The sequence below is a fragment of the Anopheles coluzzii genome, chromosome 2 (assembly GCF_943734685.1).
Source record: "Anopheles coluzzii chromosome 2, AcolN3, whole genome shotgun sequence".
Lineage (NCBI taxonomy): Eukaryota > Metazoa > Arthropoda > Insecta > Diptera > Culicidae > Anopheles > Anopheles coluzzii.
Window position 1 is genome coordinate 33,619,494 of NC_064670.1, and position 23,567 is coordinate 33,643,060.

The following is a 23,567-nucleotide window of genomic DNA, read 5'->3' on the forward strand; positions in this document are numbered from 1 at the left end:
GTGTACATGTGCGAGCGACAATAGTATCGCTGCTGGCAAAGAAAGACGAAACGGAATGTGTGGAAACGGGCGAAATCGATCGATCCATACACACTCAAACCTGTCGAAATAAGTAGCAGCACATCCGTTTCTTATGTCCGAGTCATCAGTTCTCTTCCTCCAATTAATCCCCCAACTTGCCCCGTACTTCGGGCATTTAAGCCGAAAATGGCAATAGTGGAAGCATTACAAAAAATGAAAATGTGTTCGTCGTTGAAGAAACACACGGACATGAAAACAATAAAACAACGTAAGATTGCACAGCTCATTATTTTCCCGGTACGGTAAAGCACACACGGCAAAACAAGACAAAACAACTAAACAAACAAACAAAATTTTACAACCACCATCTAGGGGCCGCGTACAAAAACAAAGCAAAAATAAGATGAAAGGAGTGAGATGATGAAATGCGACTCAAAAACCTGCTGAGCGACGATAAACCGCTAATCTTTAAACACAATAATTTATATCCAATTTGTTTTGTAAGCTTTTTTCTACGATTTAATACTTGCTGCAAATCCAATGATAACGGAAACGCTGGATACAAATTACAAATAATACTTGATAATAACAATTATATACATTTATTATGGTACGCTAGTGATGTGGGAGGAGGGGAGGGGTAGTGTGTGGGTGGTAACTAGAGTCACAGAGGGCCGCCGGCCCCAGACCGGTCGGTTTTTTTCTCTGCTCGGCGGGCGGGCGTCAAACACAGGTATTTAGCAGTAAAGCAGTAGCGCCACGGACAAACAGTAGCAGCAGTAACATTTGCAAATACAGCCCCCTTTATGCTTAGGGAAAATGAATAAAACAAAACAAAAGCAACCATATAGCAACACACTCGCACACTCATTTGATGTTTTGGAAATTATTTGGCAAATCACTACCGAGAAGCACATGTTTTCGAGAGAGAGAGTAAACAAATCCAAACCACTCGCACTAAAAATCATCCAAACGACGCCATACGAGATGAGCATAAGCTCCTGGGAATGATGTTAAATCTAACGGGCACGTGGGGCAGCGCAATGGTTGATTTGCGTGCGCCAAAAGGAAAGCTTAACCAAACCACAAAAAAAAACAAATAATGAATGATGATGCTAATGCTAATGAATGAATGGTGGAATGAATGAAAAGCAATCTAATGCACTAATTTAATATCGTTTCGATCGATGAAACGAAGGATTTACACGAATCTGGGTAGATTAAACTCTCCTTGCTAAATCAGGATCAAACAACATGTGAAACAAACGAATCCTCTCCGCATTCTCGTTGAGCAAGCAATGTTGATGAAAAAGTGCGAACTTTCTTTTACAAAACAAAAACGTTTCTTTCCAACCGGTTCCTAACGCTCAATAGGTGTTAGGCAGGCAGGCGCGAGCACACCACGACGCTTAATGATGTATTACCGAGTTAAAACACGCTCGAGCGTAACTTTATACATGCTTATGGGTTTTTTGTTTCTTCATCAGGTGTCTCTCGATTTAAGGGTTGTTTTGTTTGTTTGGTTTTTTTGGGTGTAGTTCAGCATAATACCGCACCGTCCCCCTGCTATCCGTGGGGATGGTGCGGGGCTGTGCAGAAGTGACTGGAATGTAATATCGTATAATAATGTAACGTTTATTTGTTCTGCAGAAAAGAAAATAAAACAAATCCTACTAAAATCTATAATCCAACTATGTTAACCCAACCGTGTGATGAAAATGGGAGAGAAAAAATGGCGCGAAAGAACGGGAGTTGAGAAAAACAAACGCATCCCGTAATTGAATCGAATGGACTTCCCGAAACGATTCCCAGAACACAGCAAAACAGGCAACCTTGTGCTAAAATTGCTACACTTTCTATTGCTCTGTTGAATGGTAAATGGTTACTTATAGTTTCTTAAAATTCTTAAACACAGTTAGTTAAAATTTCTCCATAATGCAGAAGTTTTGTTCCAGACATCCGGGATAAATGATTTAAACGAAGGATCAAGCATCCACAATTACTATAGGCTTAGTAAAGTTTGTTTCTTTCACTCTATTTCTCTATGATGGAACATTTAAACTTGCAAAAGACAGGCAAGTAAAGCTATAAAACGGAAGACTTATTTTCAATTGACATATTGCATAAGAAAATATGAAACGATGATTAAAAAAATTAAGAAAAAAGTCATAAAACTAAAGCATAAACTAAAGCGTAAGAAAGCTTCAGAAAACTGTGAAGCGCCGTTATTAATTTTGAAGATTCTGCATCGATGGAAAATTGTAAAAAGGAGAAGAAAAGCAAAAAAAAACATTTCTAATGTTGAAGGGGTTCCGTTGGTACAAGTAGACAACAAAGGACAAGATAAAGACGATAATACAATACAAAAACAAGAAACCGTAAGACTAAGCAACTAAAACTCCCAAATACGCAAAGCTCACTGAGAGGGAATGCCGATGATAAACACCCATTTGCTAAACCACTGCAACCGTGCAGTAACCCGATCAGAAACCCCAAACTATCAATAAAGTAAATTAGAAATAATCGAAGAAATAAACTACCGCCAGATTGTTGCAGCTGTTGTGCCCGTGTTCACTCACCACAGCGTGCACTTGCTTCATAAATAGCCACGATCGTACGCGTGGCGCAGCACGTCCACCAGCCGGCGCCTGCCGTACTGCGTCCCGATGCTTCGGACCGTCAGTATTTGATCGAGCGGTACCGGTTCCGTACCCTCCAGACGGTCCAGATCCGGCACATCCGACTCGTCCAGCTGGGCCAGCGGGATCGATTCGACCGCAATCCCGCACCCGAACCGGCCGAACTGCCGCAGCTCGCCCGCAAGCACGCTCGACGGAAACGTCGCCTGCGGATCCGTACCTAGCTCGGCCAGCAGTTCGGCGAACGCGTGATAGTACGCGCTCAGCAACTGATCGTAGTGTGTGTCCCGTAGCGCTTGATCGGTACAGCAGTACACAAACAGGACGAGATCGAGCACGGGCGAGGCGCACCGCACCATCTGGAAGTCGATCATGCGCACCTGGTCCGGGCGGAGGAGGAAGTTGGGCAGCCAACAGTCGCCGTGCGTGATGACCGCGTACCGGTTGCGGGTGTTTGCCAGCCCCACCATCATGCCGTAGATCGGGCTGTTCAGGAATGCCTGGGCGTCGCGCCTAAAGTTCGCCGTGTATCGGTCGGGACTTTCCGTGCACTCGATCTCCAGCGCTTCCTTGCAGATGTCCACGATCCGCTGCATGAACGGGCCGTGCCACGATTCTAGCGCTGCACTGTAGTACGTTTCCTCGAGCTGGCTGACGATACGTTCGAATGCCTCGGGGTCCTGCTGTTTCATCGCGAACGAGAGGGCGTGAAAGCGTGCCATCGAGCAGATACAGCGCAGACAGTCGGCTAGTTCGACACCTTTGTCTCTGGGATAGGTTGAAGGAGAAAGAAAATGAGTCAATTGGATACACTTTTCCAGAGTAAGAGACCTAAAACCTAGCCAGAAAGCACCGAATTACACCAACACAGAATGGCTAACGTTCTCTCAACACTTGCGTAACAAGTGGTTGACGTTTTATTCACTTCAAATTCTTCATCTCTTCTCCATGGCAACCATTGGCTACCGCTATCATCATCGCCGCCGCCTGCTCTAATTCAAATAGCCCATATCGGTCGCATGGCGGAACATGTCCGTCAATCGCCGCCGGCCGGCCTGGCTAGCAATCGGACGCAGGATCCAGAGCTGCTCGATCGGGACCGCCTGCTCGCCCGTGATCTTGTCCAGATCGGGCACCTCCGATTCGTCCAGCAGCGAGAACGGTATCGACTCGATGCCCATGCCGCACCCGAACCGGGCGTACTGGCGCATCTCCTTCTCCAGCTCGGCGCGCGGAAAGACCGTGTCCGGATCGGAGCCGAGATCGCGCAGCATCTCCGCCAGCCCGCCGTGGTACGCGCCGAGCAGATCCTCATAGTGCGCGTCGCGCAACGCCTGGCTGGTGCAGGAGTACACGAAGAACGCAATGTCGAGCGCGGGCGAGCAGTAGCGGGCGAGCTGAAAGTCGATCATGCGCATCGCCGGCGTGCTGTCGTGGAACAGAAAGTTCGGCATCCAGCAGTCACCGTGGTTGATGACCGAGTTCTGGTTGCGCGTGTGCGTCAGGTACACCATGTGGTCGTACAGGTCGCAGTCGAAAAACTTCTCCATCGTGCGCTCCAGCTCGGTGCCGGGATATTCGCGCGCCATCGCATCGCGCGCGATATCGATCTGCACCTGCAGGAAGTTGTTGTACCACGACTTGAGCCGGGCACTGTAGTACGTTTCCTCCACGTGCTGCTGGGCGATCTCGTGGAAGCGATCCGGTTCCTGTTCCTTCATCGCTAGCGACAGGGCATGGAAGCGGCCGAGCGAGCGCATGCAACGCTTGCACTCCTCCAGTCCGACACCTTCGGCTCTGCGGCAGGGTGGAACGGGAGAAAGGGTCGAAATAATTAGACCAACAAAAAAGAAACGTAATGGAAAAGGAATGCTGTGTGGGGTGTAAGCGTGCTTTACGGAAACATCACTACTAACAGTTCCCTCTAACAGTTTAACGCAATCATACCTTGAAGCCGTCTTGTACCCGTACTGGCCAAGGTCTTCCATCGCGACGAAATCGTTCACCCCGTCCGTGTACGCCACATAGCATCTGTAATGGTCGAAGTAAGAAAGAAAACGCCCATTAGCCTCACCATCAACCACACCACTCGGCCGCCGTGTCCAGTGCACCTACGGGTTAATGTCCTTGAACGGGTTGGTCGGTTTGCGCGCGTCCTGAAAGCGGTACAACTCCTTCAGCACCACGTTGTAAAAGTTGGCCTCGTTGCGGAAAAAGTCCGCCGACCGGAACGTGTTCCGGCGGCCCACATTTTTCGGGATCGTTTTCACGACCACATTCACCACCAGCGGTTCGTCCCGGCCCGGTTCGGCCGGCTCCCCGGTCAGCTGGATGCGGTACAGCTCGCTCAGGTACGCGTCACCCTTGGTGAAGTTGGTTTCCGGTATCTTCCAGCCCGTGCAGCGCTTCCCGCCCGCACACCGCACTATCTCGTCCAGCGTTTCCTCCGTGAACTTTGGCGAAATGTCGCTCAGCTTCAGTGCCACCCGCTGCGTGTCCATCGTGGGTGCGTGGGGGGGTTAGTGAAGGAATGGAAACCGTTCCGTTGATTCGCACCAAAGTTCGCACTGACCACTGACAAAGCTGGTTGCTTCGAGCGCGTTGTGCCGTAAACTGAACGTTATCACAAACTGTTATCGTGACAGTGACTGGGCGGATTTGGGGTCGCCCAATTGATCAATTAAAGACACAGAGATTTCTATGCTTGTGGGACGTCGTTGAAGGATGATGGGGTTGTCCCGTTTGCCTTAACTGATGCTCGCTACCAGCCGCCGACAGTGACCGATAGAGGGTTTGGAGGGGAGGATGGCTTTGATTTGCGGTCAAAATGCGGGCCACATCAGCAACAAACGCCGGTCGGTTTTATGTCGTCAATCTATCTGGGGAGCGCACACAAACGCTACGAGATGGTACCAAGTGCACCGTCAACGATAAGGGACGTACACCCCTTGGTGGTGGGGATGATGAATGAGAACAGGGGGGACAGCCAAAGATAGCAATTTGGTGTTGGATATTGGGAAAAAAAACCTACACAAACGTAAATGACTTTACCCACACACTGATATTGTGTGGCTAATTTTTGCCGGCAGTTTTTTTATTATAACTCTGCATTAGATGTGTGTGTGTTGTTAGTGTGCGTAAAGAAATCATTAAAATGTATGACAGTGTGAGTGAGGATGCGCGCGCGTCAGCACACCCCCGTTGTTTATGTTTATGCTTCACGTGTAGGGGTGGGGATGGGGCTGCCGGCACTGTGTAGGGGTTGCTTCGGTTGCTTCGATGTATTTGTGTGGCACGCGTGGAAACACGTTTCGGGCGCTAATTTGAAGCACCCTGTGGTCCCCCGTTTGATTTGAGATGGAGTAAAGTGTGTAAGACGATTTAATGCTTAAATGGGATGTAAAAGCAGGATAAAATCGCCTCATGTGGATGAACTTTTAAAAACATATTAATTTCACGATTGTGACTAGTGATTGTGAAAATAGGGTGTACCGGCACTGAAACCCCGGCAGCATGGTTCCTCCCTCCGCCTTTCGACCGGGCGTAGTAAACACGGCTTTAGTGATGGGAGCTCCGGATTGGATTCGTGAATCCACTCCGACTATGACATTCTTAATCCGGATCCGACACCCAAATAAACATGGCTTCGAATCCGAATGCTCCGCACGAATACAGGTTCAATAGGCTCCGGTTAAACCCGGATTACTTCGATCGAATCCAAAGGACTCCTATTGAATCTGTTTTGCTACCTTGCTTCATTCGTAAAGCAAAATACTTACACTACAAAAGCAAGCTTACAAGAAGCTCCTAGCTCCTAGCTAAAATTGCTGACTTCACAAGCGAAAATTCAATCGTCTATCTGCGTACCGACCTAAACCGTATACTGGGTTTTCCATGGGTTTGCGGTTGTTTCCAGATTTTTGATAAAGTTGATTTGGTAAATTTCGTGATTTATTGTTTACTTTCTTTTCATGTGTAATGACCACTGATTTTACCACAATTAACTGGCAGAAGGCAGAAGACCGATGAATGAAGAACTGAAGGCGCAAGAACTGAAGACGGAAGAATTGATGGCTGAAGACTTAAGGTGAAACGTTGAAGATGTTGATCGTTGAAGCATCAATCCAAAGCAGAATGGTTCTTTATCGTGACACTTTATACGATCTCACAGTTGACATTATTATGGTCATAATCCGTTCGAATAATTTGACACTATGGTCATGTCAGAGGTCAAATTTGCCGGATTTTACACATGCTTGGATTCGTTGAACGATTTACTAAGATTTTACCGCACATGTTTCACCCATTCGCACAATTACTTGGCATTATCCTAAAAATTTACAAGCAAATTATTTTGTTTCAATTTTTCTTAAATTTCAATTTTAAGCAACGTTCAATACATTGTTGAATAATTCAAATAAATTAATTCAATCCAAATAATTTCTGGAAGCTAACAATAAATCGTGAGCTGAGTTCAAACCCCACTGCACACTCCGGAGTTGATCCGGATTCGAATCCGAAAGGCTTTAGGCCCGTTTTGCCCATCACTACACGGCTTCATCCCTTCCCACGACAGTAGCGGCATGTAGGCATCTTTTTCTTCTTCTTCTCCTCCTTTTACCGGCCATCGGGGGTTGATGTTGTTGTTCTAGCGAGCAACCTCACAGAGGTTTCGGTTCGTTCTCCGTAGCTGGACGGCTTTGCGCGTTGCTGGTGCGTACTTCTGTTACGCTTCGCTTAGCGTTGCAACGGTGGTGTCGCGTTTGGGAGTGTTTGTGTTTATTTTTTTTTAATTTTACGCAAAACTGTTACCGCTGTGGCCAGTGTGAAGTGTGATAAAATTAGTTTACATTAGTTTTTTTTTCTTGGGTGCAGGTTGGTTTTAAAAATAGCTCCGATAAGATATCGATCTAATCGATGGAGTGGCACGATCGTATAACCGGCACGCATTCGCAACCTGTTGCAGAGTGGTGAAAACTGTGGTAGAACAATTAACAACACACACACACACACACACACACACACACACACACACACACACACACACACAAACATACACACACACAAACACACAGCACGGAAGAAAAAGGGGGTGAAAGAGACAGGGAGTGAAAACAGTGGCCATATTCTGTTTGTAAGATCGACCGACCCGAGGCTACAAACAGCATAATACGGCGCAAACCTTGCGCAAGCGGAAAACAAAAGAAAAACGGGACACGTTTTCTTCTTTTTTTGGTTCATCCAATCCCCGTAGCATGATTTATGCTGCACAGGAAGAGCTTACCCACACGCGACAGAAACCGAACGTGAGTGGCATATTTTTGGAATGTGTCTGGTGCCCTCCCTGTTTTTTGCTGTTGGTATAGCGTGTTACATGCACGCCAGCAGACCCCGAGCTTCAATCCCGTCGTACGGATTTTCTTGTGGTGATTGTGTGTGTTTTTTTTTGTTGGTATTTTCAAAACCTGCGTGCGTTCTCGCGTTGCGTAAGCGAGTGAAAGAACTTTTATGATTTCTTTTGCTGCAGCACTGCACACCCAATGGCGCACTTTGGCACGTGCTAAAGCGATCAGGTTAATGAGCTATTCGCGTTCAAGTTACCCAAAAGGAGATGGGCGTGTTTCGGGAAAGGACATTCAAAGAGAAATGATGAAAATATTTCATAAATATACTAAATAAACATTATTTTTTGTACTTGAGCAAGTTTCTTCGCTCAGAATTCGTGATTTGTTCATGTGCGTTTACGCATCAACGCGGCAGTGCGAGAGTAGGCCTTGGAGCGTTATGTTTGCGCGCCTGTTGCGCCTGTATGTCAAGCGTACCGACCCTAAAGCGCACGTGTTGAGTATGGTCGTTCGTTATCACCATGATGCTGTTTGGAATCAAAAATCCTAAAAAAAGGAGGAAACAAGAAAAAATCATTTTTTTTTTCTTGCTGTCACCAATAACATCTTTCAGCTGAGGCCATATCGCTTCCAGAACGATTCGTTCGAAGGGAGCATCATTTTAAGAGGACACACAACAAGAACGGTTCCAGATTACGGATCACCCAGTTCATTTGTGCTTATTTGTGTGTTTCTTTGTGAGTTATCAAACTCCAACGGCGGGAGCAGCAGGGAGAGATAGTGACCGCGCCCGTTCCTCGGGGAAGATGTTGTTGTGCATCCACTCACCCGTGGTGGAGACACGATTCGCATGCACTCAAGCTGTAAAAGCTTGATGCGTTGATGATTTCCCGGCCGGTTGCAACACTCCAGGCAACGCACACACACAGACAGGGGCAGGTCACGGTGTTGATTGCTTTATCACGGCAGGCGAGGTGAGATGCCGGATGGGCTGATGGGTGATGGGGGATGGCAATTTGTTTTTTTTTTTTAATGCATGCAGGTTTTTATGTACTGGAAAATGAGTTATTTTTCTTATAACGTCATGTAAAGATCAGATCTTACGCAGTTTGGTTGCTTTGGCGTTATCAAAAAAACAAAACCGCCACCGCGTAGAGTTCACCAGACTGGCTAATCCCATCGCCAAACAGTGTCGCTCGTGTCCGCTCCATTCCGCGTTGATATGGTGCGGCATTTAGTCATCATCTGGATTCTGGGGGCTCTTATCAGCATCGGGGAGCGATTCTACGACCAACCGCAGCAGCAACCGTGCCGCTACAGGGGTTGAGGAATGCGTACTAGTCTTTAGTATGGTCCTCGACTGCTCACGGAGTCAGTCACCGCTTGGGCAGAGCGCCGCGAAACATCAAGGTAGTGTTGGATAGGCCATCCAAAGGAAGAATCACTTGACATTTTTAATTGACCTCCAGTTCAGCCCCGTTCCAGTTGATCGCTTTGAGAAATTTGTAACGTGTCAAAGATGCAATAATTGAGCAAGGACAAGGTGTGTTTGGTGGTGTGATCGGGTGGGTGATACAGTTTTTGCACGGCGGCGATAAGAAGCGTTGAATCACCGGATGCGTGCGTTTGTGTGTGTGTGTGTGTGTCTGTTTCCTCCAAACTTCCGATAGGAAGTAATTTTACGATCAATCCGTAACTTCGTTTACGACCTTTATCTCATGTGTGAAGTGAAGACCTCCCCCTCCCCGCTCTTCTAACTGTCTTGCCTTATGCACTGTTTTGCAGGTTGCGAATTTATCAGTTCCGGTCCGTTCGCTCCGCTCTACCGGAACCACCACCACCCACTGGTAGTGCCTTGACAATTTTGTAGTGATATTGGGTGCGTTCGATTGCGGAGCCTAATTGTCCGATCGGAACCGTTCCCACATGTGCACGGTGTTACGGTGCTGCCTAGTGTGAACCCACTGTGCGATGCAATTGTCTGGCCGATCAATCGGTACGGTCGGCAGTGGGTAGAGAGCGTAGTACTTAGTGGATGTGCCTTACGACATTGCTGGTGTGTCTGGTGCACCAGTGCTGCAGCGGTACCGGCCATCGCAATCCGGAGCAAGTGATCGAGCTAGTGGTGCACCGGTTTCCACGCGTCCACGGACCGCAGCGACGATGGACAGCTCCACGAAACCGGTAAAGAAGAACCCGCGCAAGGGAGCGTTCTGTCTGTCGCAGCTGTTATTCGGCTGGCTGCTGCCGCTGTTCTATCGCGGATCGCGCCGCGGTCTCGGTAAGGACGATCTTACCAAATGCCTGAAGGCGGACCGGTCGGAGGATTTGGGAGACGAGCTGGAAGAGTAAGTACGAGATGTGTGAACCAGTGACTGGTTTTGCGGTCAAGGGGAATCTTTGTATGTGTGTTTGGCTGCCTGTGGGGTAGGGTTGAATTTCGTTTAGATGCGTATCGATTGAGCTAGTGACCTACTGGTGAGATGATCGAAGAGGAAGAGGGTGTGCGCATTATTTGTTCGTTGATACCGTTCTCGTCATGTTTTTGATTGTCTTGGTTGTCTTGCAAGATGGACATTTCCTGTTAGTTATATTTGTTTCAGTGATCGCAAGATCTTGATTATGAAATAAGTCATGTTCTAAAGCCTCTATATGATCATTGGTGTGCTAGTTTCTTAGAAGCTTGACAAACCGTACAGATTCTACGGTCATTACATATTTGTTATAAAGTCTAGACTGTACACACTCGTTACCTCCTGAAAATACGCTGTTGTCTGAACCTGAGCCACAAATACCATGCAATAAAGAAGTAACTTACAGTATTCAGAACAATCCGGATTCCTTCGAACCAGTCAAAACCCTTCTGTTGCTCCCATTTGCCTTCTGTAGCCCCCATTTTATGGGCGCGTTTATCAGCCTGAAACATCCCCGACCGATGCTCTATCTTCTCTCAGCGAGCTCTCGCAAGTTTTATCTACGAAAATTTATGTCATCAGACTTCACCGCCGGCCTTCAGACGTCAGGGCCCGTGCAGCGCGATAAGCCGGCTAGTTGGTAGTGGATGTTCGTGTTCTAACAATAATACACACCATTTTCATTGTCACACCAGAACTAACCTGGGCCAATAGTGGTGGACCTGTGGGTCGGAAGAGAAAAAGCGCTCCATAACCAAACAAACCGACCTAACCTTGAGCTCTGTTGGTGTGACAAGCATTTTTTCGAGTGTGCTTACTTCACCGGAGAGTGTGCTTGTTGTGAGCAGAGTGTACATTAGGCTCTGTTTAGCGTCGATGGCATCGTTTCTACCTACCGCAGAACTCGTTTGCACAAAACGAATAAAACTAATAGGACCAGTATTCGGGTCCCCGGCCAGCAACCTGTCCCAATCGGCAACCACAAAATGTGTTAAAATATTGCTTCTTTTTTGTTGTGCACACGTCCTATTCCATCAAGAACCTGTTTTAAACGAGCGTTTGTGTTCTACGGCGATCGATGGTCCGACGATCAGCGATCCCGAACATTCAAGAGCACGTGGAGGTGAATATCTCGATTATCTAAGACTGTGAGGCTGTAGAATAGGATCAACAACGAAGCTTTTGGAGGTAAAGTTCCTATCCTAGGAATGGTTTATCTAACGTGTCATTAATTTAAAACTAGTTGGTGCAAAAACAACTCTCAGACGTTGTAGAATGTCGGCTATCGAAGGATCGTTTCAAACTAGATTTTTAGCTCGCCCAATCTTCAGCGCACGATCAAAACCTTGACACCGAAACATTCCATTAACCAGACAATCAATCAACAATCTCCCTCGCCCTTGATGACACATAGTTACTGATTGGAGCAATTATTCGGCAACAAACGTGGAGATCGATGAATATGAATCAAGCCAGCGTTTTGCTAGCCGGTCAGTTTGCGCAATAGAAGCAACAGAACGTGTGACATGGGGGTTTATGATATGCCTTCCCGGCTCCATTTATTACGGCAATACGTGGTGCATTATCTCACAAGGAAACAGCTGCATCGCTCATTCTGTGATGCGATTGCACTACATCAAACACGACCCGCAATGATTATCGTCAACCGATTGCGTATGGTGGCATTCTGATGCATCGGTTTGTTATGCGGAACTCATAATTCAATTCCAGCCTGTTATCGGTGCTTTGAAACCACTCCTGTCCAGTTATGATTGTGTTTCGTACTTCGTCGCCGCAGTTATGATTATCGCACGGGTTTTGTTTTAACAGTTTTTTTTCTCTTGTCACTTTCTACTCGCCAGGCAATGGGAAAAGGAAGTGTCCCAGGCACGAATCGCAAGCCGCGAGCCGAAGCTACGCAATGCCCTCTTCCGGACGTTCTACAAGCAGAGCCTGTTTGATGGATTTCTTATTTTTCTGTTCGTGCTGATAAAGTATGTACTAACTGTGCGATCAATCGTTCGATTTGTAACCACACTTTCCACCATTTACTGATCGTTCCCGCTACTCCCTGACACTCCTTTAGAACCATTCTGCCCGTGGTGCTGGCGCAGCTGCTGGTGCAGTTCCAGGAACCCACCAACTCTACGCACGTTGCGGTGGTTAACATTAACAATGACGTGTTCAGCACGGTACCGCCGATGGCGATGCCGCTGATGATGCTGCCGGACACTACGCAATCGCATCTGGAAAATCTCGTCTTCGACGAGACGGCCATGATCAATAAGCGACGCCGGAAGCGACGGATCCGAATCGAGGACGATAAACCGGCCCCGGGAAACAGCATCGGAGGAAGCAAGCCGAACGTCGCTCAGGAAGGTACGGATCCGTTATGCAATTAAATCATTCCACAAACACACACTCTCGATCGAGTATGATCATCCAACGGCAACTGCTCTCGTTAGCTCTCGATGTGAGCAATGCTTCACTTTCTTGCCTGCCTGCGTACTCTCTTATCAAATGTTGTGTCGTCTTATCAAACCGGCTGACAGAGCGTTGCGACCCGTTGACCATTAATTGATGATCGGTCCCCGGTTTAATTTCGCTTTTTGTGCAAATTCCTTACTACTCCCGTCACAGCTGAAGGCATGGAGACAACTATATTCCCAGATCTTAGCGAACAGTTTGGAGCGGACGATCCATCGGCCACTGCGAACAGCACCGTCGTGGACGATCTATCCGACTTTCTGCACCACGCGTGGAACGATGCGTTCTGGCTTTCGGGCCTGCTGGTGCTGCTGACCCTGCTCGGTTGCTTCTGCTGTCACCATTCCGATCTGCGCGAGCGTCTAGTTGGTGCCAGGATGCGCATTGCCTGCTGCTCGCTCATCTACCGCAAGACGCTGCGCATGTCGCGGAAGGCGGCCGGTCAAACGCCCGCCGGCTACATGATCAATCTGCTGTCGAACGATGTGAGCCGGCTGGATTATGGGTTCATCTACGTCCACTACGTCTGGGTGTTGCCGTTTCAGGTGAGTCGGGCTCGGCCACAGTTCGCGCACGGTGGATGATGCTTAAAGGGCCGGTTTCTTGCGTTACAGGCATGCTTTACCTGCTACCTGATCTGGCGCCGTGTCCAGTGGGCAGCAATTGTCGGCGTGGTCGGGCTGCTCGTTAAAACGATCCCCGTCCAGACCGGGCTGAGCCGGCTGAGCTCGATCATTCGTATGCGCGTCGCGAAAAAGACGGACCAGCGCGTCGGCATCATGAACGAGCTGATACAGGGCATCCAGGTGATCAAGATGTACGCCTGGGAGAAACCGTTCCACAAGGTCGTGTCGTTGGCGCGCAAGAAGGAGGTGCGCCAGATCCGCTGGGCATCGTACATCCGGGGCATCTACCTCAGCACGATGGTGTTTACCGAACGGTCGACTCTGTTTCTCGCGATCGCGTGCTGCGTGATCGAGGGACGCGCCATCACCGCGGACATTGTCTTCCCGATGGCCCAGTTCTTCAACATCCTTCAGCTAACGGCGGCCATCTTCTATCCGCTGGCCGTTTCGCTCGGTGCCGAAGCGCTCGTATCGATCGACCGCATCCAGGAGTTCCTGGCGCTGCAGGAGCACGACGCAACGCCTCCATCGGCGTCGGCCACCGGCGGGCTGAAGCGCAATCTGAACGATCTGCACCTGCTGGCCGAGCACGACAACAAACCGGCGATCGAGCTGCAGAACGTGACGGCCAGCTGGGAGGAGACGACCGACAAAACGCTCAAAGACATCAGCGTCAAGATCGAGCCGGGTCGGTTGCTGGCCGTTATTGGGCCGGTCGGTGCTGGCAAGAGCTCGCTGCTGCAGATGCTGCTCGGTGAGCTGCCGATACAGAACGGCACGGCCACGATCAACGGGGACGTGTCGTACGGCTCGCAAGAGCCATGGCTCTTTACTGGCACGGTGCGGAACAACATTCTGTTCGGTTTGCCGTACGATCGGCACCGGTATCAGGCGGTGGTGCGTCACTGTGCCCTCACGACCGACTTCCAGCAGCTGCCGGATGGGGACAAAACGGTGGTGGGTGAGCGGGGCACTTCCCTGTCCGGGGGTCAGCGTGCTCGCGTCAGTTTGGCACGGGCGGTGTACAACAACGCGTCCATCTACTTGCTGGACGATCCGCTCAGCGCGGTCGATGCACACGTCGGCAAGCATCTGTTCGATGAGGTGATCGGTCCGCGCGGCTATCTGGCACAGAAGCAGAAGGCTACGCGGGTGCTAGTGACGCACCAGGTACACTTCCTGAAGGAAGCCGACTGGATCGTGATCATCGAGGGAGGGAAAATCGTGACCCAGGGCACGTACACGGAGCTGGCGAACGGCAAGGTTGACTTTGGCAAGCTGCTCAAGTCGGGCGAGCCGGAGAAGGGCGGGGCGGACGATAGTGTACTGGCGGCGGACATTCCGGAGGATGAGATTCCCTTCATTGACGGCGTTACGCTCGATGGGTATAAGCTGCTGAAGGGAAGTACCGTTTCGTTGCGTGGCGTTACACCCAGCTCCTGTGCGGTAAGTCGGATGCAGAGCAGAGCAGATTGTCGTCGTCTTTTGGTTTGCAGCGTTTAAAAAAAATGTGCATTTTACTTTCAGTCAAGTGTGGCCGACAACCTTGGCCGCCAGGTAGCGGAGGACCAGGCAGAGGGTACCATTTCGTGGCGCGTTTGGGCAACGTACTTCCTCTCCGGTGGCAACGTGCTGATGCTACTGTTCACCTTCCTGATGCTGCTGTTCTCGCAGGCGATCGTTAGCGGATCGGACTACTTCGTCACGTACTGGACGCGGCAGGAAGAGCTGCGGCTGGTGAACGAACGGGCCGTTACCACCACGACGGTCGATTTCCTCTACACGTACGGCGTGATCATCATCGGTGTGGTTGTGTTCACCATCTTCCGGGGGTATCTGTTTTTCAACATCTGCATGAAAGCGTCCCGCAATCTGCACGACCGCATGTTCGCCCGCATGCTGACCGCACCGATGCGCTTCTTCGACACGAACCCGTCCGGGCGGATCTTGAACCGCTTCTCGAAGGATATGGGCGCGATCGACGAGCTGCTGCCGAAGGCGATGATCGAAGCCATCCAGATACTGCTGGTGATGACGGGTATACTGACGATGATTACGATCGTGAACCCGCTGCTGCTGCTGCCACTGCTGGGAGCCGTTTTGCTGTACGCGATCGCACTCAAGCTGTATCTGCGCCCGATTCAAGACATGAAGCGGTTGGAAGGCATCAGTAAGTGGAGTTCCTAGTTAGTTATAGCGGAAAGGCACAGATACTAATTTCTGTGTACTTTATAATAGCACGTAGTCCCGTGTTCTCCCACCTGTCGGCAACACTCTCCGGGCTGTCGACCATCCGTGCGAGCGGTGTGCAGGAGAAGATTCGCGAGGAGTTCGACGATCTGCAGAACGTTCATTCGGCCGTGTGGCAGCTGACGATGTCCAGTAATGCCGCTCTTGGGCTGTGGCTTGACTGCATCAGTACTGCGTTCGTGGCTTGTGTGACGTTCAGCTTCATTGTGCTCCATCAAGGTACGTACCGGAACGGCCCTCCCAGCACATGGTACCCTAAACCCAATCCTCCTAACCGTTGCAGATACCTACAGTGCAAACGTCGGTTTAGCCATCTCGCAAGCACTCATCCTCACCGGTATGGTACAGTACGGCATCCGACAAACGACGGAATCGATTCAGCAGATGACGGCCGTCGAGCGTGTCGTACAGTACACGGAAATTGCCTCGGAGACGGATCCACCCAAGGTGCCGCCGGGCGACTGGCCCTGGAAGGGACAGATTCAGTTCCACAACATGTCACTCTGCTACGAGCAGGACGCACCGCCGGTGCTCAAGAACCTCGAGCTTGTGATCGAACCCACGTGGAAGGTGGGAATCGTCGGTCGAACCGGGGCCGGCAAATCGTCCCTCATCGGGGCCCTCTTCCGGTTGGCACGCATTGAAGGGCGCATCATGATTGACGGCATCGATACGGGTGTGATTTCGCTGGAAGCGTTACGCTCAAAGATATCGATCATCCCGCAGGATCCGGTACTGTTCAGCGCCACCATACGCTACAATCTCGATCCGTTCAGCCTGTACGACGACGACATGCTGTGGCGTGCGATCGGCGAGGTCGAGCTACGGTCCGCCATCAGTGGGTTGGACTTTATGGTGACGGAAGGTGGCACCAACTTCAGTGTCGGCCAGCGGCAACTAATCTGTCTCGCGCGAGCAATTCTGCGCAATAACAAAATACTGGTACTTGACGAGGCGACGGCCAACGTGGATCCTCAGTAAGTGTGAACCCATCAAGCTCTTGTGAAATGGACCTAACGCTGCCTAACGCATATTTTTGTTTTCTTTTTTACCCAGGACGGATGCACTGATACAGAAAACGATCCGGGAGAAGTTCAAGCACTGTACGGTGCTGACGGTTGCGCATCGCCTGCACACGGTAATGGATTCCGACCGCATACTGGTGATGGATGCCGGTGAAGCGAGGGAGTTTGACACTCCGCACATACTGCTCCAGCAGGAGGGTGGCATCCTGAAGGATATGGTCGAAGCAACGGGACCGTCCGAGTCGGAATCTCTCAAGCGCATTGCCGCGGAAACGTACGCGCAGATGGACCCGAATCGGCACCTCATGAACGGTATGCCGAACCCGTGGCGTTTTGGCAAGGAAGCGCCACAGTGAGCCACCGTAAAGTCGAACAAACAGCGATGATGAAGGGAAGCAACTGGTACTGCCTCTTAGCTTAGTTAGAAGAGTTAGAATCGGAACAGAACATCACGCGCCGTGAGCCATTCAACAGTGAGCGCATATTGAAATGCGTTTTTTTTTAAATATGGAATGCTTTTGCATCGTGTTTGAGTTTAACTGATGTAGTTGATAGCGTTTATTGCTCTTACTATCTTACTATTTACCAGTGTATGCGGTACTTTAACAATGGAACGACGAACGACCTTCAAAACTAAATGTACTTTAACAGTTAAGCGTCGCGAAGGGTGTTGTTGAAAATGGCCAAATGTTTACAACGAAATAAAACACAATTATTTTTAATATTGTTTGTTGATTTGTTTCTGGAGTTTTCTCATGGAATTGTTTAAGTTAGTTCAAAGCATTTTTAAAGAAATTTTAAAAAAATTTAAAAAGAAACCTCTCTTGTCACGTGGTCAAAGCCGTTACATTTCAAAAAAATAAACATCGAAGCATTCTATGTTTTTCACCTGCCGCAATTTGACAGTTAATGGTAGCGGAATTGTTTTGAGCGGCGATTTGTTTGTTTTCATTTTATCAGTTCGAACGGTGCAAGCGGTGTAATGCATTTCCTCTACCTGCACTCGTAGCTGCAAGTGTCCTCCTTCTTCAGTATTGATAAGCAAACGCAGAAAACATGAAACTACTCTTGCTGGCAGTGGTGATTCATGTTCTGTTCCTTCTATCCATTTTCTACATCCACTTTCAATCGCCCATACTGAAGGGGCTACCGGATGGTGCGGAACACGATAATCCACCAGCGGATAGGTAAGGTGTTCCGGCTTGTTTGTGGCGAAACAGTTTCAACTAATGCAAGCGACTTCAATTCAGGCTGGTGCTATTCGTGGGTGATGGTTTGAGAGCGGAATCGTTTCTACGGCACGATCTCAACCGAACCCACTTTTTGCGGAACACACTTCTCCGGGAGGGCGTGTTTGGAATATCGAACACAAGAGTTCCGACTGAATCACGCCCCGGCCATGCCGCATTACTGGCAGGTAAGGGAAAAATGTACCCTTTCTCTCGTACACTCTTGACGTGAACGCTTGCTTTTAATTCCCCACAGGCGTCTATGAAGACCCAAGCGCAGTGTTCCGGGGATGGAAAGAGAACCCGGTTGAGTTCGATTCTGTGCTGAACCGCTCTAGTGTGAGCTACTGCTGGGGCAGTCCAGATATAGTGCACATGTTTTCGCGCGGTGCCACCCCTGGAAGGGTTCACGTGGCTGCGTACGATAGCAACGATGAAAGTTTCGCACAATCGGCCAACACCTCGCTGCTAGACATATGGGTGTTTGACCGGGTACGAGAGTTTCTGGCTGGTGAGCAACAAACGAAGGGTGGAGTTTTATCGCAAAAGAAAGTTGTACTCTTTCTACATTTACTCGGACTGGACACGGCGGGCCACGTTCACAAGCCACACTCAGAGTGAGAAAAGCACGCGCAATATACATCGATTATGGTGTTGTAAGAGTTCATTGTGCACCTTTTGCCATAGATTATTTACAGAAAATCTTATTACCGTCGACAAAGGCATTGAATCCATCGTGAGGCTGATAGAGCGCGCGACCAAGAACGATGGTCGGACTGCGTACATCTTCACATCTGACCACGGTATGACCGATCAAGGGTCACACGGTGCAGGGCATCCACACGAAACGGAAACACCATTTCTAGCTTGGGGTGCAGGTTTTAAGCATTGGAAGGAGGCGAGCGATGATTATAGGTGAACATACAGACCTTTTGGCTCATTTCATCACTTACATTAATATATTTCCTCTCATTTAGCAATGCGTTAGAGTTGGACGGGAAGAGCATCCCTGTACATCACCTTAACCAAGCGGATGCAGCACCACTGATGGCGGCAGTGCTTGGCATTGCGGTACCAAAGAATAGTTTAGGAAAGCTTCCACGCTCATTGCTGAACGTATCCGAGGTAAGCATTGTCCAGGTGATCTCGAAAAGTTGTCTAGTTCAATCATAATCTTTACCAGGAATACGCAGCATGGGCAATGCGTAATAATGCGGTGCAGCTACTATCCCAATACCATCACTGGCAGCGGGAATCCGAGGGCAAAATGCTGCAATGGTTGGTGAGCACAAAGCAGACCAGCTTGAAGGTGTTGATCGAAGCGCTGCAGTCCGAGATTGCCGATGCAGATTACCGGAAAGATTACACCGAAGTGGTGCGTGTGTAAAGATAGCTTAAAGGGTTCGCAAAAATAACTCGTCTATACTTGCAGCAATCTCTAACAAAAATGCTCATCGATACGGCGTTAAATGCTATCGAATATTTTCAAACCTACTACAAACCGCATCTGTACATCGCGCTCACACTGACCATGTTAGGTTGGTTGCTGTTGCTTGCCAAGGAAACGTGTACACCGACTAACACCCGAATATTTGCCCTCAATCGAGCGGTTGCATTAACGGCAGTGGTCGTTGCGCTAACTGTTACGATTTTTAATATAGGTAGGTACAAACATTAAGTATCTTATTGAACTAAAAGGATGAATAACTTACCTTTATGGTTTCGTGTTGTAGCACAAAACACTCCGACCGTTGTTGTGTTATACTTTGTGCTTCCCGTCGTACTTTGGGGCTACATCGGAGCCCACTGGCGCCAGTACGCACCACTGCTGCAGGGGAAAGCAGCGATGTACTCGGCTGGTTTTATCATCGCCGCAGAAGCAATGGTAAGGTTCCTGTTTCCTTTCTATTCCAATTGCTTCTTAATCAGCTCTAATTGCTTCTGCACAGGTATGGGCGTTTATGGATCGTAGATTGTTAGCACCTTTGCTGTGGGTGCATTGTTTGCTGGTGGTAAAACCACTCCTTGATAGGAAGCCATCGGCTGCAAACAATCGCTCGATGGTACGACATTGGATAGCGTTCAATCTGCTTCTGTCCGGATTTTTCTTACTCCCAACCATTGGACGAGACAGCTCTAATGTGTATCTGCTGTGAGTAGCATCGGTCCAAAGCTACGTGCGATTATTTCCATGAATATTCTATTCCCCTTGGGTGCAGGTGCATATCGATCATCGCATGGACGGCTGTTAATACGATGATTGTACATCGTTCGAAGCATACTTCCTTGTTGAAAAGTATTGCTGTGCTGGTGCAACTACTCCAAGCAGCGAATTTGCTGTACCTGATTTTTCTCATCCAAGCATCAGCAAATGTACCGCAGTGGAGCAGATCGCTGTGTTGGGTGTTTTCAGGTAATGCTTCGAAATGCTTTTATTACTCTACCCTCAATCATGCATACACTGCTTATCTTAAAGGACTTGGTTTGTTGGCTCCCTACTCGACGAGTACCTCCGTGTCGGATCGTATGCTGGCATTGTTCAGCGGTCTGAGCGGCCCTTACATGATGTTGTCGCTCTCCTACGAGCCCTTGTTCCTGCTGTGTTTCTGCTATACGCTCTATCTTTGGCTTAATGTGGAGAACTGTATGCGTAACAAAAGAATTGCGGTAAATGATAATGAAGCAAGTGTTAAAAGCCTTCCATTCATTATATTTTCGCCTTCTGTTATCACATTTTAGCTGGATAGTTTCCATTTTGGCTCGTCCATTCAGGCAGAGGGAAGCATCGATTTTAAAAATACACGCCTTACGTTTGGATTCGTACGTATTCGGACTGGGGAAAAAGCTTCTATTGAACAATTTTTATTCATATCTCTCTTCTATATTTACAGATGCTATTTCTGCTTGTATCCTTTTTTGGGACGGGCAATTTGGCCACCGTAAGCTCGTTCGATCCCAACTGGGTCCGATGCTTCGTTACGACGTTCTCACCCTTCACCATGATGGCATTGATTGTGTTCAAACTATTAGTACCAGTTCTGCTGCTTATCTGCGTTTTGAAAGCGATGGTCATCATCAGCTCGGTAAGACAATGGACAAATTAAACAAGTTACGCACACAAGATTAAAAAAAAAACACTTTTCATTCTTCGCCCCTCTTGGTTGACTCCACACACACACACAGGTACCCAAGACGAAAATGTTCACCCTCACACTGATGGTGTGCGATTGGATGTGTATGAACTTCTTCTTCCTCGTCAAAAACAAAGGCTCGTGGATGGAAATTGGCTCCTCCATATCACACTTCGTCATCCTGGAGTGTACCACGATCGTGGTAATCATGATGTACGAACTGGCCCGCTTCGTAACGGATGTAACGCTCACTACGAGCACTCCTCGGACGCGGCCAGCCCAAGCATATGTGATCTCCTCACAGTGCCTTCCGTACACCAATAAAGAAAGGGTTGAGTAGTAGCGGCAAACCTTAGCTGTGTTACGTGTAGTCTATGTCCTGCTCATCTGCACTTTTCAGCAAATGTTTCTGATGGCTTCTACGATGCGTTCCCAGCGCGCTACTCTTGATGAAGCTTTTCCCGCAAAGGTTGCAAGCGTACGGTCGGTCGCCACTGTGAATGCGCCGGTGTGCTGTTAGATCGCATTGCTGTGTAAACTTTCGGCCACACACCTCACACACGTACGGTTTCTCGCCCGTGTGCGTTCGCATGTGCAGCTGGAGTAGAAAGACGCGCCCGAACGCACGATTGCATACTGTGCAGACGTGGGATTTTTCGTTCGTGTGCTGCAACATGTGCACCTTCAGGTTGCTACCCTCGGTAAAGCGTTTGTCGCACACGGAACAAGCGTACGGCTTCATACCGGAGTGGCGACGTTCGTGCAGATCCATGGCTGATGCAGTTTTGAACCGCTTATCACAGAACCGACAGCCGAACGGGCGTTCGCCGGTGTGCGTGCGCAGATGTATCGTCAGAGCGGATTGCGAGATCCACCGTTTGTTGCAGTACGAGCAGACGAGGGATTTTTTCTGCTGTGGCGCCACACCGGACGCAGGGTCCGTCGTCAATGTCGGCGTTCGTTTGCTAGTTTCACCTTCTGAGGGATGTTTGGCATCCCGTAAACACAATTTCTCGTGGGATTTTAGTACATCTTCACTGTTAAAGTAAAAGAGATAAAGATTATCTACAGTCTACGGTCTATAGGATGTAAAGTTTACCATTAAAACATACCTTTTAAACATTTCTAAACATTTTTCACACGCTAAAATATTGTGCAATTGCAAGTGACGCGCGTAATGCTTCAAAGTAACAAAACTGGCACCGCAATGATCGCAACTGTACTTAAAATCGAACGTCCTCGTACTGGCACCACTATCACTTTGCCGCGCATCCACACCATCGTCCCTATTTGCTTGGTCCATTAGATGGTACAGTTCCTCGTCCTCCTGTTTCAAAGACCCATCCTCTAATATGTCATCATACAGTCCATCGGAAAGCGCGATTGTGTCGTCGGTAATGATCGTATCAAACGTGCTCATCGTTTCATGCTCATAATCCAGCTGCACTTGTACCGTCTCTTCCATAGACTGCTCCACAGGAACGGTTGATTGATGTTGCAGCTGTAACAACGTATCACCGGCTATTTGTGAACTACCGGCTTTTTGCGTCACAAATACTTTCGGTGGTTCCTCGTCGTAGTGTTCGGAACTGTCGATGGACTGCACTTCCGCCAAGGTGATTTCTTCATACAAAGCTGCTTGGCCTTCGGATGCCTCAACCACGTAAGATACATCATCCTCCGGGTACGTCTCGGAAAGTGTGTCATCCCTTACCACCAGCGCGTCCGCATCTTCCTGTGCATCGCTTGTGATAAGATTCATCAGCAGATCGTTGGTTTTGCGGCAGCGCAACACAAAACGCTCAGCTATTGCCAGATCGTTTAGACAGTTGCCACAAATGTGCTTGGAAAAGGCGTCACGTTCTTGTATCTGCAAAAATATATCAAGTGTTGAAACCACCAGTGTACCAGAGTACCAGTGTTGAAATCACGAACGAAGAACGACCGTGTTATTCCTTACCTCTATTGCTCCATTTCGACTGATTAGATCGCTGATTTTCATTTCAAATTCATCCAAAATGTCGAACACATAGACCATATCCTTGTCTTCCAGCAGGCAGCAGCGACAGGCGGCAGGTAATATCACTTCTCCTTCCATGCTTTACTATCCCTTCTAGTTAAATAACATTAGCAAAGCAAGACGGATATGGCCATTAGCGCAGATGAATTATTTTAGTAGAAAAAAAACACATTCTGGCGCGGCGTCGACACGGCGTTTGTTTATGCTTTGATGCGGTTTGTGATGTGGTGTTGTGACAGGATGCGCAAAATGACAGATTGGTCAGTAAAACGGGATGCTTTCACGCACAACCGTATCAAACAATCGATAAAGAGTAATAAAAATATGGTTTAGCTCTGTACTTCTGTACAAATCAATAATTTTGAATTATTTTTTAACTT

The 23,567-nt window shown here is 48.7% G+C and overlaps 4 protein-coding genes across 10 annotated transcripts; 2 read left to right on the plus strand and 2 right to left on the minus strand.

Moving 5' to 3' along the window:
- Positions 1-1,069: 1,069 nt before the first annotated feature.
- On the minus strand, positions 1,070-5,763 carry LOC120947773 (uncharacterized). Of its 2 annotated transcripts, none has more exons than XM_049607342.1 (3): positions 4,776-5,763; positions 4,608-4,691; positions 1,070-3,428 (listed from the first exon to the last, which is right to left on the minus strand). In XM_049607342.1, exons 1-3 carry the CDS (start codon positions 5,159-5,161, stop codon positions 2,618-2,620), a joined length of 1,281 nt encoding a protein of 426 aa, XP_049463299.1. In that variant the 5' UTR covers positions 5,162-5,763; the 3' UTR covers positions 1,070-2,617. The 2 variants fall into 2 exon arrangements, with proteins under 2 accessions (XP_049463299.1, XP_040219383.2); XM_040363449.2 differs by lacking the exon at positions 1,070-3,428 and adding an exon at positions 3,538-4,457 and having other exon boundaries at positions 4,776-5,704.
- A 1,529-nt stretch (positions 5,764-7,292) lies between these two features.
- On the plus strand, positions 7,293-17,529 carry LOC120948895 (ATP-binding cassette subfamily C member 4). 6 transcript variants are annotated; one of them, XM_049607341.1, is made up of 10 exons: positions 7,293-7,373; positions 9,791-10,353; positions 12,282-12,413; positions 12,506-12,798; positions 13,060-13,451; positions 13,521-14,978; positions 15,060-15,702; positions 15,771-16,001; positions 16,066-16,759; positions 16,839-17,529. In XM_049607341.1, exons 2-10 carry the CDS (start codon positions 10,169-10,171, stop codon positions 17,161-17,163), a joined length of 4,353 nt encoding a protein of 1,450 aa, XP_049463298.1. In that variant the 5' UTR covers positions 7,293-7,373; positions 9,791-10,168; the 3' UTR covers positions 17,164-17,529. The 6 variants fall into 6 exon arrangements, with proteins under 6 accessions (XP_049463298.1, XP_049463297.1, XP_040221669.2 ...); XM_049607340.1 differs by having other exon boundaries at positions 7,300-7,431; XM_040365735.2 differs by lacking the exon at positions 7,293-7,373 and adding an exon at positions 7,431-7,535.
- A 210-nt stretch (positions 17,530-17,739) lies between these two features.
- LOC120950747 (GPI ethanolamine phosphate transferase 1) lies at positions 17,740-21,522 on the plus strand. Its single transcript, XM_040369015.2, has 14 exons — positions 17,740-17,994; positions 18,058-18,224; positions 18,293-18,653; positions 18,724-18,951; positions 19,014-19,161; positions 19,220-19,411; positions 19,469-19,697; positions 19,770-19,921; positions 19,986-20,188; positions 20,256-20,449; positions 20,513-20,703; positions 20,776-20,856; positions 20,928-21,119; positions 21,220-21,522. Exons 1-14 carry the CDS (start codon positions 17,864-17,866, stop codon positions 21,505-21,507), a joined length of 2,757 nt encoding a protein of 918 aa, XP_040224949.2. The 5' UTR covers positions 17,740-17,863; the 3' UTR covers positions 21,508-21,522.
- A 6-nt stretch (positions 21,523-21,528) lies between these two features.
- On the minus strand, positions 21,529-23,414 carry LOC120950748 (zinc finger protein 717-like). Its single transcript, XM_040369017.2, has 3 exons — positions 23,128-23,414; positions 22,280-23,037; positions 21,529-22,204 (listed from the first exon to the last, which is right to left on the minus strand). The coding sequence occupies exons 1-3, from the start codon at positions 23,263-23,265 to the stop codon at positions 21,529-21,531; spliced, it is 1,572 nt and encodes a 523-aa protein (XP_040224951.2). The 5' UTR covers positions 23,266-23,414.
- Between the last annotated feature and the right edge of the window lie 153 nt (positions 23,415-23,567).

Coding starts and splice junctions, on each gene's coding strand:
- LOC120950748 (XM_040369017.2), bottom strand. CDS start 23,265: ATGGAAGGAGAAGTGATATTACCTGCCGCCTGTCGCTGCTGCCTGCTG. Junction 23,038..23,127: donor GTCGAAATGGAGCAATAGAG/GTAAGGAATAAC, acceptor ATATTTTTGCAG/ATACAAGAACGTGACGCCTT. Junction 22,205..22,279: donor TGTTTAGAAATGTTTAAAAG/GTATGTTTTAAT, acceptor TTACTTTAACAG/TGAAGATGTACTAAAATCCC.
- LOC120947773 (XM_049607342.1), bottom strand. CDS start 5,161: ATGGACACGCAGCGGGTGGCACTGAAGCTGAGCGACATTTCGCCAAAG. Junction 4,692..4,775: donor CCGTTCAAGGACATTAACCC/GTAGGTGCACTG, acceptor CGACCATTACAG/ATGCTATGTGGCGTACACGG. Junction 3,429..4,607: donor GGGTACAAGACGGCTTCAAG/GTATGATTGCGT, acceptor AACCTATCCCAG/AGACAAAGGTGTCGAACTAG.
- LOC120948895 (XM_049607341.1), top strand. CDS start 10,169: ATGGACAGCTCCACGAAACCGGTAAAGAAGAACCCGCGCAAGGGAGCG. Junction 12,414..12,505: donor TTTCTGTTCGTGCTGATAAA/GTATGTACTAAC, acceptor ACACTCCTTTAG/AACCATTCTGCCCGTGGTGC. Junction 16,760..16,838: donor ACGGCCAACGTGGATCCTCA/GTAAGTGTGAAC, acceptor TTTTTTACCCAG/GACGGATGCACTGATACAGA.
- LOC120950747 (XM_040369015.2), top strand. CDS start 17,864: ATGAAACTACTCTTGCTGGCAGTGGTGATTCATGTTCTGTTCCTTCTA. Junction 20,704..20,775: donor TGCGTAACAAAAGAATTGCG/GTAAATGATAAT, acceptor ATCACATTTTAG/CTGGATAGTTTCCATTTTGG. Junction 21,120..21,219: donor CGATGGTCATCATCAGCTCG/GTAAGACAATGG, acceptor ACACACACACAG/GTACCCAAGACGAAAATGTT.